Here is a 16,297-nt window from a genome sequence, read left to right as displayed (position 1 = left end):
AGGGGCGAGGGCGTTAGGGGGAACTCCCCCTCAGCGGAGTGGGGGCAACCAGGGTCCTTGTCCCCTCGGGACCCAGGTTCCTCTGCCTGTCGAGAGGGCCCTTCTCGTGGTGGCCCTGCCCGCTCCCAAGGCTTGGGCATCCAGCGCAGGGCATCCGGGGGAGAGGCCTGCTGGTAAAGGTCGATGCCCTGGGTGCGGAAGACACTGCTGTAGGTGGAGGGCTGGGCCTTGAGATGGGAATTCAGGCCCGAGAAGGACCTTCCGGCTGGGGGAGTCCGTGAAGACCCAGGCCCTCCAAGGCTGCTGTTCAGTTTTCGATAATCCTGGAACGGCTTCAGTTCCACTGGGTGCAGCTCTGCTCGCCCCAAGCTAGCAGGGAAGGGCCTGGCAGGTGAAGGCAGCACCCTAGTAGCAGGAGCAGGTGGAGGCCGCACAGCCAGGCTGGGGGGTTGCAAAGCTGGGCCCACAGGGAGGAAAGAGAGGGGTGGGGGTGAGGGGGAGGGCAGGAGGTGGTGCTGGCGGCAGAGAGCCGAAGTTCATCACAGGCAGCTGTGAATCCAGCACGGGCAGAAGCACCTGCAGCAAGGGTGGGTCTGGCAGAGGGCTAGGGCAGAAAGCTGGAGAACAGAGAAAGGAAGAGGGTGGATAGAGCACCCCTCCAGCCGGCAACTTCCCCAGTTCTGTTGCTTGCAATGCTGAGAAATCCAGAAACTGGCCCTTGAGGGCTACCCCAGAGAGCAATGCTGAGGGAGGGGCTGGGCCTGGGGGCAAGTACAGGGGCTGTGGCCTGTAAGGGTGCAGTGAGGGGGTCCCAGGGCGGAAGCCCCCCTGGTTAGGATGTAACTGCGAGACTGTGGCTCCCCCCGGCACCTGAGAACCAGGAGGCCCAGGGCTGCCATAGAAGACCTCAGGGTAGAGGCGCGGGCCTAAAGAGCTGGGCTTTGGGCCCCGACGCCATTTAAAAAAAATCTCTTTTCTTGGTCTTGCCCCACATTACACCTCAGATTAGAACATGTTTTATTCTTTTATATATACAGATAATGAAGTCCACACCCTCTATCTTTCTTTAGTCCTCCCTGGCATACAAAGGATCTCTGGTGGTGCAGAGAGCTAAGCATTGAGCTGTTAACCACAAGGTTGGAGGATTGAACCTACCGGCCACTCTTAGGGAGACAGATGGGACTTTGGCTCCCATAAAGATTTACAGTCTCAGAAACTCTATGAAGTCGTTCAACTCTGTCCTACAGACTCGATAGTAGTGAATTTGACTTTTGGGGTTTAAAAAATATATAATCACTACTGGTAGGCAGCTTATTATCATAATGTTATGTAACCATCACCACAATCTAATTCCAAAACATTTTCACCACCTCTAGAGGAGACATGTACCCATGAAGCAGTCACTTCCCATTCCCACCCCTCCACATCCACTAATCTGCTTTATACCTCTGGGGATTTGCCTACTCTTGACTTGTCATATAAATGGAATCATAAAAATGCCACATAAATTGAATCATACACCTTTTGTGTCTGGTGTCTTTGACTTGACAATGTTTTGGAGGTTCATCCACGTTGTGGCATGCATCAGAACATCTTTCCTCCTTATGGATGAATGATATTCCATTGTTTGGATGTAACACATTGGGTTTTCCATTCATCTGTTGAAAGATATCTGGATGGCTTCCACCTGTTGGCTGTGTGAATTGTGCTGCTGTGAGCATTTGTATACAGTATTTGAATAGCCGTTTTCTTTTCTTTGGGGCATACGTCAAAGAGTGGAATTGCTGGTTGATGGGTAGTTCCCTGGTTAACTTTTAATGTAACTTTTACTTATTTAGCACCAAATATTTTCCACAGTAGCTATACCATTTTGCAATCCTACCAGCAATGCATGACATGAGGGTTCTCATTCCTCACCATTTTTACCAATGTTGGTTCTTAGTGCCAACCTGGTTTTCTGAGTCTCCCACATTTCCTGCCCCTGGCAGGTGCACTCTTTCCAGTTTTCCATCATTCTCTGTTGGTGACAAAAATCTGGCAGGTCTCTGCCTTACACTGGTTCCAGCCTCAGGGGTTACTGTATTATTTCTATTACAGGTACCCTAGTGGGTGGGAAGTGGTGGCTCTTTGTGGTTCTGGTCTACAGTTTCCTAGTGAGAAGACACTGAGCACCTTGTTGTATCTCTTCTTTGGAGAATGTCCATTCAATTCCTTTGCCCATTCCCCCCATTGGGTGCTTTTCCTTTCTGTGGTTGAGTTGTAACAGTTCCTTATCTATTCTGGATACTAGACTCTCAGCAGATGTATGATTCGCATTAAGTCATTTCTCACGTAGGAAGAAGAGTTAAATTTGTCTCCCCTGTTTTTTGACAGTAGACCGACATTTGGTGCAACTGAATTCCTCTGCAGCAGAATTCACCCTGTGCCAGGACAACCGGTCACACTTTCCATCCCTGATGACGTGGCTGGCATGGGCTTGTTGGGCGAGCTGATACTGATGCCAGTGGCTGCTCTGTGTTCCTGCCTGGAGGCCTCTTCCAACCAGATGGACAGGATTTCTTCAGTTTCCATATCCTTTGGATCATAAAGTCTTTCCAACTGTCTTTAAAAGGGGGATTTTATACCAACATTCAAAGAAAGCCTTCAGCATATGAGCTCTGGGTCCCGAAGCACACAGCCAGGACCCAAGTGTCTCCCACTGATTTACAGACTGTTTTCTGTTACTTCTGCAACTTCTTGTTGCAATTGAGGAACATAATGCTCTTTCCTCTGATTTTATTAGGTTTGAGAAAGCTAGGTGTTTCTCACAGGGTAGGAGTTTTACTTCTAAAACATTTGGGAGAACAAAGTTCTAGCCTTATTTCCAATGGGATAAAATGAGATTCAGAGCAAGTGAGGCACAGAAAGTTTGTTGCTCAGTGACTCCTCTGTGACCTTCATTGTTCACCAGCTTGGGGTCGCTGGACCCCAAGGGCTCTTGTACACGCAGGCCAATTCCTTCAAGGACTCACACCAATCAATGAGTTATAGCCCAGCAGAGGAGGGCCTTAGTTTTTACGCAACCTGCGAGCGTGCCTTTAAATTACAAGTCTCAGGATGAATTGGTATATTGTCTAGAGACTGTACCGATTCATCACCTGCATCACACTGGCCTGAGAATGTGCCACTTAAGGGATTCAAAGTTTCACAGGGTAAGAACAATAAGCAGCCAAGTTTGCATATCATGGAAGGAGCATCTGCACTTGAGATCAGAGGACCTGTTGTTTGACCCTGAACTCGTGGCTTAACCTCTCCAGGCTTCAGCTGCTAGCTCTAAAAGCACCACTTCTGATTTTAAATTATTTAAAATAAACATCTATTTAACTATCATTTTCACCTATCTAGTATGTATACAACTCTTAATAGGTGCTGGGGCAGGTTGCATCATTAAAAACTTGTAGCCAAATAGGAAAACACACATGGATTCAAATGACCATATAAAGAAGGCATGAGTGTAAGTGCTATGAGGGGCAGAGCACTCCGAAAGCCCAGAAGAGGGAGTAACCACCACAGGATAGACATTGGAGCCTCGTGGATGTTTGAAGATGGCAGAGAGGCCTTTGAAAGGAGGAGGACATTTACGTTAGAATGACATGTGCAGAGATGAATGTGGTTTGTGTTAGAAGTGTAATATGACTGAAGCGTGGGCTGAATGGTGTAGGAGGGTGAGATGACGCTGGCAAAGTCACTGGAATGAAGTGTGGTGGAGCTAGCGTGTCTGTGAGGAGCCACCTGGTTTCATAGTGGTTATATATTGAGCTGTGATCCTCAAGGTTGGGAGTTCAAAACCACCAGCAGCTCCTTGGGAGAATGACTGGGTTTTCTACTCCTGTAAACAGTTACAGTCTCAGAAACCCACAGAGGGTTGCTATGAGTCAGCGTTGACTCACTGGCAATGAGTTTGGTGTTTTAGTTTTGAGTGTGTCTGGGGACTTTAGAAAGGGGCTTCAGTAGCACAGAGGAAGGTGAACAGAAGGGAGGCGTCAGTCATCAGTAAATGAGTCAGTGAGCTGAGCAAAAGAAAATGCTCATCTGAATTGAAGTGTGGTGGGAGGAATCAACATGATGAGGGACAGGAGAAGTCAAGGTATAGTAGGACTGAAGTTGATGTCAAGGTCCCTTCATTGATGGCTGGCAGACCCATAACATCTCCAAGCAAGACCCAAAGCAAATGGCAGAACTAGGAGTTAAAGAAGACGACTTTGGCGTTTAGTCTGCTGAGTTTGTGTTGCTCACAGTAGGACATCTTTTAAGAGAGTAAACATCTATCTAGAAATTCTAGTCTAGACTTGCCAGTGATCAGAGCTACGGAGACTTGAGACTCAGTATGGCACTGTGCTGTGGTGAAGACCACGGCAAGGTGTTAAGTGCTAGATTCACAGGGGTGGGGGTGGGGATCGATATGTGACTGTAGACAACATACTTAGCCAGTCTAAACCTTTATTTCCCCAGCTTTCAAATGGGGATGATAATGCCTGCCCCATAACTTTATTGCCCCCGCCAAAGGCTTTTGGTTTGTTTGTTGCTTCAGGATTAACTATGATTGATGAGGTGCCTAACATACTGCCTGACATAGAAGAAATGCTCAATAACAATCAGCCGTCGATATTACAGCACTGAAGTTGTGGGAGTAAATGAAATGAGAGTAGAAAGCATATGGCCGGAGGAAGGCCAGGGTCATGTTCTGGTAGATGTCAGCTGAGAACGTCTCTAAGGGTGGGAGGAGGAAAAGGAGCATCAGTGAAGACTATGCTTGGACGTTTTATATGTTAAAGATGTTCTTAACATCTAGACTAGGAGTAGGGAAGCTTTTTTTCTGCCCAGGACCATTGGGCTATATATAGCATCATTCATGAGTCATATTGGTCAGACATTTAATTAATTCATCCCAAAGAGTGATGACTGGAACTGCTTCTCCTTGGTGAGGCGTGCGATGTAGCTGCTGTTGATGATTTAGCGGGCCTTATATGGCCTGAGAGCCAGCGTTCCTTCCCCCCCCCACCCCCCATCTAGACAATAGAGGAGTACAGAGTAAAACTAATGTTTCTCCTCCTCATCCCCCTCTCCAGAAGGAACAAGACAGACAACTTTCCTGTAAAAAAAAGAACAAATGAATAATGCCAGGTAGTGATCCCTGTGGTGACAATAAAAGAGGGTGGTCATTCAATCTGGATGTCCAGTTTCTGAATCCCCAGAATTTAGCACAGTATTTGGCCATAGTACCACTCAAATCTGTCAGATCAGTGAATTCATCACCCCAATACTGGACCTATAGTCCCCACTCATTAACCCCAGAACCAACTTCTGGGCCTCAAGAGGAGTCATCTCCAGGCCTCCCCTCTCGCTCCAGTGCAGAGGCTTACCGCCTGCCACTTTTGTTTGTTTTTGGGTCTGCAGGCCAGACCAGAGTGGTGTGTGCCTGATACAAGTGGCATGTAGTCATTACGAACTATAAGCTGGCAGTTTTCTTTAGCTTCCATACATGTTTCTCTATGGACCTTCAGGTCTGCCTTTGCTACTGCCAGGTCAGAGGCAACCAACTACTGTCTTCACAGATCCCTCCTGTTTCATCGACTGGAAGAAATACGACTGGTGTGTGACACCCCATTTGGATTTCAATTTGGATGGAGGTGTGTCTCGCTCTCTCTGCACAGGAGTGAAGAAACTCGACAAACATCTGAGAAATTCAGGAAAATATGAATAGGAGCTGTCTGTAAAAATAGGGACCCACTGATCCGATGGCCCAGGTTAGGGTGGGAAAGTTTGGCCAAGTTGGGACCCCATTGTAGGGAGACAGGTAGCTATGGAGGCCCCATCAGAATTTGACCGTTCGGCAAGTGAAGGCTGCTGCTTCCCTCACGCTCACTCACTGCTGCCACCTGAACCCTTCATCTGCTAGGGACTTGTTTGGGGGCATTTGTCTGTACCTTAATCTCTGGGGCTTTAAGGGAATAATAACTCCTTTGGACTACAGAAGAGAAAAGATAGCATGTTTCCTAATACAGTGGGGAAATCCATATAAGATTTTGTAGGAAAAAATCAAAACACCACAGAAATGCAAGGCAGAAAGAAATAAACAACGTAATAGAGAGAAACCCATCAAAGCTGGACATCTGCCAGAGAGGGTAGACGCAATGTTTTCCACTGAAACGGGCAGCGAAATGCAGGACCGTACCATGTCAATGGCAGAACCGTGTGAGATCCGGGAAAGCCAGGTGTCCCTGCGGGCTCTACTATGGTCCTAAAAGTGTGAGGGCCTAAGAACCACAGTGTTGTGTGAATTCTGAGAGTTTGATGGTCAATAACTGGATCACCAAATAAAACTAGACAAGAGGAATATGCAACTTCACACTGACATCTCAGAGGTCCACATCTCTGAGCTTGACTAGAGAGCCTGCATTCCATGAATAATCTGTGGTCATGTGAACCCTGAAGGAGGGGACCAGTAGGGCTGTGACTGCTATGGGAAGGTGCAGTCTCCCTCAAAGGGGAGGGTCTATGGGCAGGAGCAGACCCTTCCTCTAGGAGGTCACCCTCAGGGTGAGCTTTTTTCCCAGAAGTGGAAATTATTGCAGAAGGTGACTGAGAGGAGCCTGCCCTGGGACAGGCAGTCTGAGGTAACTGTTTTCCGTGAGGAAAGAATGTTTGTGTTCTTTCAATGGGCTGTTAAGAGGGTCAGGATTTTGTAATAGAGGGTCACTGAGGTGACTCTTCAGGGCTCCCTATCTCTCATTTTTAGCATCAAGCTTGTTGCTTTGCTTCCGATTTTGCCTGGACTTTCTCCGTTAGCTTTAGAAATGACTCAGGTAGAGACTGCATCCCTCGTTACTCCAGAGAAGGGAATCAGGAGCCACGCGGTGGCACTTCGCTGTGAGGACTGGAGTTCAGGACTGTCTCGACTGCACTCTTAAAATGTCCGTGTCCTAGAAAGTTACCACCAGGCGCAGGGTTACTTGGGAACACAGATGTCAGGTAGTCTCCTGGTTAAAGGTCAGCCTGGAACTCGGCCCCACCACTTACTGTCCCATGTTGGGAAGGCCTTTATTTCGCAGAGTGGGGCCTCTTTTCCTTCCTGTGAAATGGGCCTGTGAGTAGCTCCTGCCCCATAAAACCAAAACGAAACCCACTGCCATTTTTAGCCGATTCTGACTCATAGCAGTATACATAGGACAGAGGAGAGTTGTAAATCTTTACCAAAACGAACAGCCTCATCTTTCTCTCATGAAGTGGCTGGTAAATTTGAACCACTGACCTTGACTTAGCAGCCCAACGCCTAACCCACAGCACCACCAGGGCTCCATAGTGCTGCTGTGGAGTCTGCGTGATGAGAAAACAATGCACAAACTCTACTGTGGTTTCTGGTGTCTTGTAAGCAGTCAGTCCAAGTCAGCTGTTACGACTGTCATCACTTGAGTCTCTATCTAACCTCTGCCTGGGCCTAGCAGTACCTAGTAGCTAATGATACCACCTTAGAAAGTTATATGAGGAGCAAATGAACTTGACATATAATTCTTGCTCAGCAAATACAAGAGTGTTGTTTGGTCTGCATTTTACAAGCCCGGTGACTATTGTCCCTCCTAGGTCTCTACTTTTTGTTCTGTCATGTGGCTAGAGAAGCAGCATCAAGAGAAGGTAGTGTTTGAGTTTAGATCTCCTCCTCCCAGATCATCTTTGCTTGGGACCTAAGCTCTTTGATTGGAGGTCTTTGCTTATCTTAAAGAGGAGCCCTAGTGGCACAGTGGTCAAAGTAGTCAGCTGCTAACTGAAAAGCCTGTGGTTCAAACCCATCAGCCGTCCTGTGGTTCAAACCCATCAGCCGTCCCAAGGGAGAAAGATATCATTATGTGTGCCCATAAAGCTGAGTCCTTCCTGGAAAGCCTGGGCCAGTTCCACTCTGACTGCGAGGACTCCCTGGGAGTCAGAATGATTTGGGGGTTGGTATTGAGAATACTGTGTCATTTCTTGTCCTTCTAGATCTGGTGCTTCCCGACATGCGTTGTCAGGCCAAGTCCTGTGAGGGGCGTCTGTCTCAGGATGTGGCCCCACAGGGACAGACTCTGCTGCTTTTCATCTTCGTGGATTTCCACAGTGGGTTTCCAGCCCAGCAGATGGAACTCTGGGGTAGGTATAGGAGGATGGGGCTGCCAGCTCTGGGGTTCTTAAATACTAAGGGAATAAAGAAAGGGAAGTGTTGGCATGGTGCACAGTGCTGAATTGCTGCTATATATAATTCTTGTTTTTTTTTTAATTGTTTGATTAGGGGCTCATACAATTCTTATCACAATACATACATACATCAATTGTGTAAAGCACATTTGTACATTCATTGCCCTCGTCATTCTCAAAACATTTACTCTCCACCTAAGCCCCTGGCATCAGCTCCTCATTTTTCCCCTCCCTCCCAGCTCCTACCTCCCTCATGAACCCTTGATAGTTGATAAATTATTATTTTGTCATATCTTACACTGTCTGATGTCTCCCTTCACCCACTTTTCTGTTGTCCGTCCCCCAGGGAGGAGGTTATATGTAGATCCTTGTAGTCGGTTCCCCCTTTCCACCTCACCCTCCCTCCACCTTCCCGGCAGCTGCTATATCTATTTCTGTAGAGCAACCGTTTCAGTGAAAACCTGGCTTAAATAAATTAAACCAAGGATCTGCTCCATGGACATGATGTATTTATTACATGCCTCACTTTCGCGATGCCATGTCCAGGTTGATTGGCCTGACAAATGCAGCTCCTTCTTACAACACCCTCAACAGTGGTCCTCAGCCTTGTTGTCATTGTGAAGTGCCGCTGGATCAGTTCCAATAGCAACCCCATGTACAATAGAATGAAGCACTGCCGGTCCCGCACCATCCTCACAACCATGCCGACGTTTGAGCCCACCATGTAACCACTGTGATGGTCCTCCTCACTGAGGGTCTTTCTCTTCTTCACTTGACCCTACTTCAACAAGCAGGATGTCATTCTCCAGGGGCTGGTCCCTCTTGATAACTCCTGTATGAGACAAAGTTTTGCCATCCTCACTTCTAAGAAGCATTCTTAGCCTCAGCTGCCCAGTATAATCCCCAGGAACATCTCAAATTGCCCAGTCCTCACTCCAGGGATTCAGATCTCGGTGGACTACATTGGAGATCAGGGGTCAGTACAGGTTCTTTGGAGACCAGGGATCAGTATATGTTGACAGTTTCCCAGATGATGCTGATGTGAAGCCAGGCCTGATAGTGACTTTCCAGGACCATGCTGCCCTTCCTGGCAGAAGCAAGAACTGCAGCCAGCCTGGCCTGGCCTTGGTCCAACAGCTTCGGTGACATGGGGTGCAGTTGGGAATGGCTTTCTGTGGTTGCCACACAGACCCCAGGAAACGGAGAGACTTCCCTTGTTCAGACGCAGTAGAGGTAATGAGCCGATAGAATGTTCTCTCGGTAAAGGTGGAAGCAGTGGTGAAGTCTGGGGTTCATGAGGCACATGCGTCATAAGCACTGGGCTGTTTGCAGATTTGCTGCTTCCTGGCCCTTGACTCTGCAGCAATGTCACCCAAACCCAGTGTGGCTCAGAATCTGCCTTTTTAACAAGATTCCCTTATATATATTAAAGTCTAGAATCTGAGTATCAGCAGGAAATGTATAGGCATTTCAACCCAATCACCCCTGAGACATAAATTTAAGTGTCCCTCAATGCCCTCAATTCTCAGAGGACAGGTAGGAGAAGCAGTGCTCAGCACAGTTTGGGGCCAGGTCATAAGCTTTTCTTCCCTGATGCTTCATGTCCTCCGTTCTCTGGGACCCTAGTCCCGGGCATGGCAGTGCTGTTTGGAGTGCCCCTGCCCCAACTGAGCTGTAGGAAACAAGATGGTGTGCAGCTGTAGGAAATTAGAGTGCTGTGTGCAGTACCACCTTTTTATTGAACCCACTGACCACAGTCAGTTATGGCTGCTCACTGCCTCGCCACCTTCCCCAGCACGTGCTCTTCTCTATGGAGGAGCCCTGCTTTGCTGGGCTCTGGCTCACATTCTTTAGTAGAGGTTCTGGTATTCCCTGGAGAGCCTTGGTGGCACTGTGCTTAAGCATCCATCTGCTAATTAAAAGGTTGGCAGTTTGAACCTATGAACCACTCCATGGGAGAAAAATGTGGCAGCCTGCTCTCATAAAGATGACAGGCTTGGAAACTCAATGGGGCAGATCTACTCTTTCCTGTGGGGTCTCTAAGCATTGCTTAAAAGCTATGGGGCAGTTCTACTCTGTCCTGTATGATTGCTAAGCATTGGGATCTACTCCACAGCAATGGATTTTGGAGTTCCCTGGTGCCCTGAAGTTCCTTTTATTGAATTCATTGATTAGATTCAAACTAAAGAGGCTTCCATCAAGGGGGTCCCAGGGAAGGGGCCTAACACCATTTCCTCACCCATGCTCATGCCTAACCCAGGCATAGTCTAAACAGAGACTTGACTGGATGGGGTGGAAAGGACTTCAGGATAGTGACAACAGACCTGGGTTTAATTTGCTCTCTGCTGCCAACTTCCTGGGGGATTTTTGGAAGCAAGTCCCTTATGATCTCTGAGCCTCCCTTTTCATATCTTTAACACGAGACTGTTAAACTAGATGATATCAAAGACCCTCCAAGTCTAAAGATGCTTGTAAGACTTTAGAGCTGCAGACTGGAGGGAATGTGAGTGCAATCATTCCTCTGTAAGACAACACACAGGCGGGAGGTGTCTTCTGAATTCCCTTAGGTCAAATTCCTTAGAAGCCAGACTGGCCCAGTGTTCCTGTAGCCCGGTGGTCACATGTGCACCTATGCGGGGCAAAGCTCTGAAGGCCTGGGGCTCTCCATAGTGGGTCCATGAAGGGTGCCACTGACCCAGTGACCACGTAACGCCCAGCAGACTCTGCTCACTACCCGGTTATCTATGACCAGCCCCCAATCCACTCGAGGAGCAGGGAGTACAGAAACAGGCCCACCTCTCTCAGATCTGTGGAAGCTCCCTCCAGAGCACTTTCTGGAGGAAACAGATTGTGAAGAACTAAAGTCTGTTTCTTTGCATCTTAAAAAAACAAAAACTACTTCACTGGCCTCCTGCCCACCTCGTCATGGTAACTTTTCTATGATTAATTCGTTCTCTTGCCTCAGCCTTAGAAGCATCTGTCGTGGCAGCCATTTCAGAAAGGAGCGTGGGGCTTTTTCACGAGATGTCTTCTCCAGACGGTAGTGTGGTTCCTGAAGTTCTCTCTGCCGTGCTGTGGAGGGAGGCCATCTGCATCGCCCCTTCTTTACGGACTGCTGGACATTTGTCTCCTGTCAAGAGACGGGACTAAAGGCCTGCGGGAAGGGTCTTGTGCAGATGACAGAAATAGGAAGATACCACCGAGGAGCCACGACTGCCAATTGTCTCTGGCCAACTGACTCCAGGAGGCCTTTGTCAATACTGACTTGAGACACACCACCCATAAACTGCCGTCAGAGCAGGAACCATGTTCTCCTTTAAGCTAGTGGCCTGCCCACTCCAGGCACCTCACACACAGGCCTGCTTACCCACTACCTGCGGGAGCTCAGACATTAAAGCCTTTGCACCAAAGTTGGAAAATGTAAACCGACTTGATCACACTGGCTGGCGGTAGCACTGAGCCTAGGACACATTCAACCCCATGTTCCTGACCCTTCTGAGCTGATCTCGCGTTCCCTTCCCTACCAGGGTGGCACCAGGGGGCTGCTCCTTCTGGCTTCTGTTTTAACACAGTCCTGAGAAAAGTCAGTGGCTGCCTCCCTGGGGGACTTAGCCAGGAGGGACTAGAAAAAGTCAGAACAAAGAATGGGTTCTCTGTAGAGCATTTTCTTTAGCTACCTATTCATTTGTCTTCTGTGCTACTTGTGCCAGGAACTTTAAAGGGAGCCTATTATTTGATGGGAGTCCCTGGGGGTGCAGTCAACCAACCTACTCAATGACTGACAGGAAGATTGGAAGTTAGAATCCTCCCAGAGGTGCCTCAGAAGAAAAGTCTGGCAGATTGCTTCTGGAAATCCCCAGAGGGCACAGTTCCACTCTGACACACGGGATCACCATGAGTCAGAGTTGACTGGGTGACAACCTTTTAAAACTGTTTATTTCATGACATATTTGCCCACAAGAACATGGGTGGTATGGATTTTTTTCTTCTGGCATGATTCAAACAGGACCCCTCACTTGTGTCTGTGCTCGTTTTGACAAAATGTCAAAATAACAAGTAATGTTGTTTTCATCTTCCTGAGCCTCAGTCCTTTCATTTGTCAGTGGGAACTGGGTGGGTTTTTATGTTGCTAGGTTTTCTTGTCTAAGAAAGTAATTTTGGACGCAAGCAGAAGTGACCTTTCCTTCCATAAAATATCTTCCATAAGTAGCAGTCCTGATCGTCACGCAGGTGCACCCTCCCTCCCCGTAGGTGCCCACACTCTGCTAGCAAGCCACCTCAATGCTATCCTCCTGGAGAACCAGCGAGGGATCCGAGGCTCTGTGCAGATGGCCGTGGACCAAGCCCTGGAACAGCAGCAGCATGCTGCCAAGGTAACAGAGGCTTACAGCACCCTTTCTTTACTCCCTCTGTGGAATGGTGAGCCAGCAGCCATGGCAGACAGGGCACACAGCCCTTCCCCCTCACCACCCCTTCAGAGCCCTTCTCTTCTATCATCTGCATGGTCTTGTACCTACCTGTATCCCATCTGTGAGCTTAAACCTTTACTGAGAGGCTCACTCTAGCCAACTTGCTTAGTCTCACCTCCTAGACAATGACTTTTTGTAAATAGGCTAGGATAGAAATGATAGAGAAAAATGACCAGTACACCCTTTCCTTATCTATCCAGCTCCCCTTCCCACACACATTCCAGGGCCACTGATTTACTAACTCTCACATTCTTCCCCCCCTTCTCCAGTGCTTTGTCGCATCACCAGCATCCGCCCGGCTTTCGGAATGCTTCCATCCTGCGTGCTTTGGGGAACCCATTTCTTTCCTCATAAAGGTCCCCTTTCCAGGGAAAAAGCGACCACATTAAAAGAGCAAAACATGAAAGTTGGGTTTGATAGTAATAACCATGTGTGTTTCATCTCCCAGTCTCCTTTTGCTGGTCTTTCCTGGGCATGTCTGCGTCAAAATGTCATCTTTGTGAAAGGAAAGACCATGGCTTTGCTTTCTTTCCCGTCCCAAAGGCCCTGTGCACGTCCTAATTCCATAGGTCCTACTGGTGGAGCAAGAGAGGGGTGAAGCCCTGCTCTGACTGAAGCACACTGGGTGGGTAACTGTACTGCAACAACAGGCTCCCTCCTCTTTATGCTCCGCAGGCTCGTCAGAAACTGCAGGCCTCCCACACCGTGGCTGTGGACTCCATCCTGAGTGTCGTGAGTGGAAGCACTAGCAGCAGCTTCCGGAGGGGGTGTCTCCAGGCCCTTCAGGTGAGCGGGAGGAGGGACAGTCCTTAAGTGCCTGGGTTTGAATGACATCCCAGCTCCTATCTTCATAGAGAGCTACTAGGCCTATAGTATGTGTATTGAGAAATATTTGTGAAATTAATATGGCATATTTACTATTTCATAAGTAAGAAATCCAGCTGTTTAAGATCTCCGCTTCCCTTATGTTCCAATGATTCCCAATTCCTGGTCAAAGGTTGCTACTATCTCCTGGTGACAGAATACTTTGGAAATAACTGAGCAACCACAAGTACTACATGTTTTATGCAGTATGGGATGGTTTAAGAATTTTGGAATCAGAGGCTCGGCCTTAAATCCTGCCTTATTTACTTAGAAGCTATGAGGACATATGTAGGCCTTTTAGCCTCACCTGTAAGTTAGAAAATATAGTAGTACCTCCCGGGCTAATGTGAGGGGAGACATGTAAGCACATGGTAGGTTCTCGGTAAATGCTTATACCTTTTAGAAGTCTGTGCTGATTGACTGGAATTGTCATTGTTTTAACCCATTGATTCCATATCGATTGGTTCTCTTTTTTTGTATTCTTTTTTTCCCTCGTTGTGGAACTAATAGTGGTATATGGTTCGGTACCATCAGTTCGATTCTGACTCATAGTGATGGTATGCACAACAACAAAACACTCCCCAGTCCTGCATCTTCATCTCAGTGGGTACGTTTGAGCCCATAGTGCAACCACTGTGTCAATCCTTCTCACTGAGAGTCTTCCCCTTTGTACATTCTGAGAACTGCCCAAAGTCTGTGAGATGAAGTCTTACCATCCTCCTTCTAAGGAGCATTCTGGCTGTACTTCTTCCAAGAGAGAGATCTGTTTTTCGTTCTGGAAGCCCATCGCACTTTCCATATTCTCCACCAACACCCTAACTCAAATGCATCGGTTCTTCTGCAGTCTTTGTTAGTCATTGTCCAGCTGTCGCATGTGTGTGAAGTGATGGAAAAGCCCATGGCTTGGGTCAGGGGCACCTTAGTCCTCAAAGTGACATTCTTACTCTTTAGCACTTAAGGAGGTCTGGGCAGCAGATTTTCCCACTACAATGTATCATTTGATTTCATGGCCACGACTTCCAAGGACATTGGTTGTGACTTGATCTTGTCTCCATTATGGTGTTGTCTTTTGGTCCAGTTGTGAGGATTTTTGTTTTCTTTACATTGAATAAAGGAGCCCTGATGGTGTGGTAGTTACATGTTGGGATTTGATCCGAGAGGTCAGGAGTTTGAAACCACCAGCTGCTCTAAGGGAGAAAGACAGGGCTTTCTACTCCCATAAAGAATTACACTCTCAGAAACTCACAAGGGTCTTTGTGAGGCGGCAACGACTCCATGGAAGTAAGTTTGAGAGATAGATTGATAGATATGTATTGGTTTTAGAAGTTGCAATCCATATTGAGGCTGTAGTCTTTTATTTTCATCAAGTGTCTTAATTTCTTCTTGCTTTCAGTAAGAGGATTCAAAAGGGAATATGGAATGAGGGATCACATTGCTGACACCAGACGAATCTTGGCTGAAAGGAGAGAATACCAGAAAAATGTTTACTTGTGTTCTATTGACTATGCAAAGGCTTTCACCTGTGTGGTGCATAACATTGCAAAGAATAGGAATTCCAGAACACTTCATGGTGCTCATTTGAAAATTGTACATAGATCATTTGTTTAAAAAAAGAAAAACAAAAAACAAGGGAATACTACACGACTTAAATATGTGTGTGTCAGGGTTGTATCCTTGTACTATACTTATTCATCTGTATGCTGAGCAAATACCGTATATACTCGAGTGTAAGCCGACCCGAATATCAGCCGTGGCACCCAATTTTACCACAACACAGCATTGAAAATGTGCTGAAAAACTCGGCTTATACATGAGTATATACGGTAATTCAAAGAGCTGGACTAAACGAAGAAGTAGACAGGATCAGAATTCAAAAAAGGCTTATTAACATCCCACAGTATGCAGATGAAACAACCTTGCTTACTGAAAGCATCTTTCAAGATGAGCGAGTGCTTCCAGAGCTGCACCAGCTTTTTGAACGATTTCAACTGGTATTCCATCAGTTGGCATTCTTGGAGACTTGCTTTTTACTAACAACTTCAGTGCACCTTGTACTTCTGCCTTCAGTACTATTGGTTTTTGATCAGATTCTGAAATGGTTGAATGTCAACCCGTTCTTTTTGGTAGACCCTGTGTATTCCTTCCATCTTCTTCTGATGTTTGCTCTATCATTAAATATTTTGCTCATAGACTCCTTAAATTTCAGCTTCATTTCTTTCATCTTGAGAAATACACTTTACTTTGTCTTCTCAATGTGCCCTTTGAACCTTTCTATTCAGTGTTTACTTCATCGTTTCTTCCATTTGCTTTTGGTTCAAGAGCAAGTTGCAGTCTCTTCTGACAGCCACTTTGATCTTTTCTTTCTTGTCTATTTAGTAACCTTTGCTTTCTTGTTGAACACATAGATACACACAAAACTTAAAATAGTAATTAATATTATCACTGTAACTTAGCATTCTGCATATATATTATAACCAAAGCATTCTTTTTCCATATATAATCCAACATTTTCTCTCAACAGTCTTGGAATTTTGTACTGGTTACACAATAGTCCACTGTGTTGGTTTAGGATAATTTAATAAACCATTCCCTTAACTTGAAACATTTAAGTTGCTTATGATTTTCCCCCATAACAGATGGTGCTTCAATTAATATCTTTTTATGGTATCGTGCCTCTCTTGAATTATGTCCTAGAATAAATTTAAGTGCAGTTGCTGAGTCCAAGAGTATAAAAACGTTGATGAGCCTAGTGCATTTTA

At 46.7% G+C, this 16,297-nt stretch overlaps 1 protein-coding gene across 1 annotated transcript in view; it reads left to right on the top strand.

Moving 5' to 3' along the window:
• The window catches only part of CUNH11orf80 (chromosome unknown C11orf80 homolog), an 82,850-nt gene that overhangs the window by 53,410 nt on the left and 13,143 nt on the right, over window positions 1-16,297 (top strand). Inside the window, exons 8-12 of the mRNA XM_045297156.1 lie at window positions 2,377-2,569; window positions 5,522-5,669; window positions 8,014-8,160; window positions 12,457-12,578; window positions 13,350-13,460. Coding sequence (XP_045153091.1) covers window positions 2,377-2,569; window positions 5,522-5,669; window positions 8,014-8,160; window positions 12,457-12,578; window positions 13,350-13,460 — 721 coding nt within the window. The remainder of the gene's footprint in view (window positions 1-2,376; window positions 2,570-5,521; window positions 5,670-8,013; window positions 8,161-12,456; window positions 12,579-13,349; window positions 13,461-16,297) is intronic.

This window comes from Echinops telfairi, unplaced genomic scaffold (genome assembly GCF_000313985.2).
Source record: "Echinops telfairi isolate 266 unplaced genomic scaffold, ASM31398v2 ScPeMD7_7417;HRSCAF=8455, whole genome shotgun sequence".
Taxonomy (NCBI): Eukaryota; Metazoa; Chordata; class Mammalia; order Afrosoricida; family Tenrecidae; genus Echinops; species Echinops telfairi.
The sequence above is the reverse complement of the archived record's forward strand: the minus strand, read 5'-3'. Positions and strand labels throughout refer to the sequence as shown.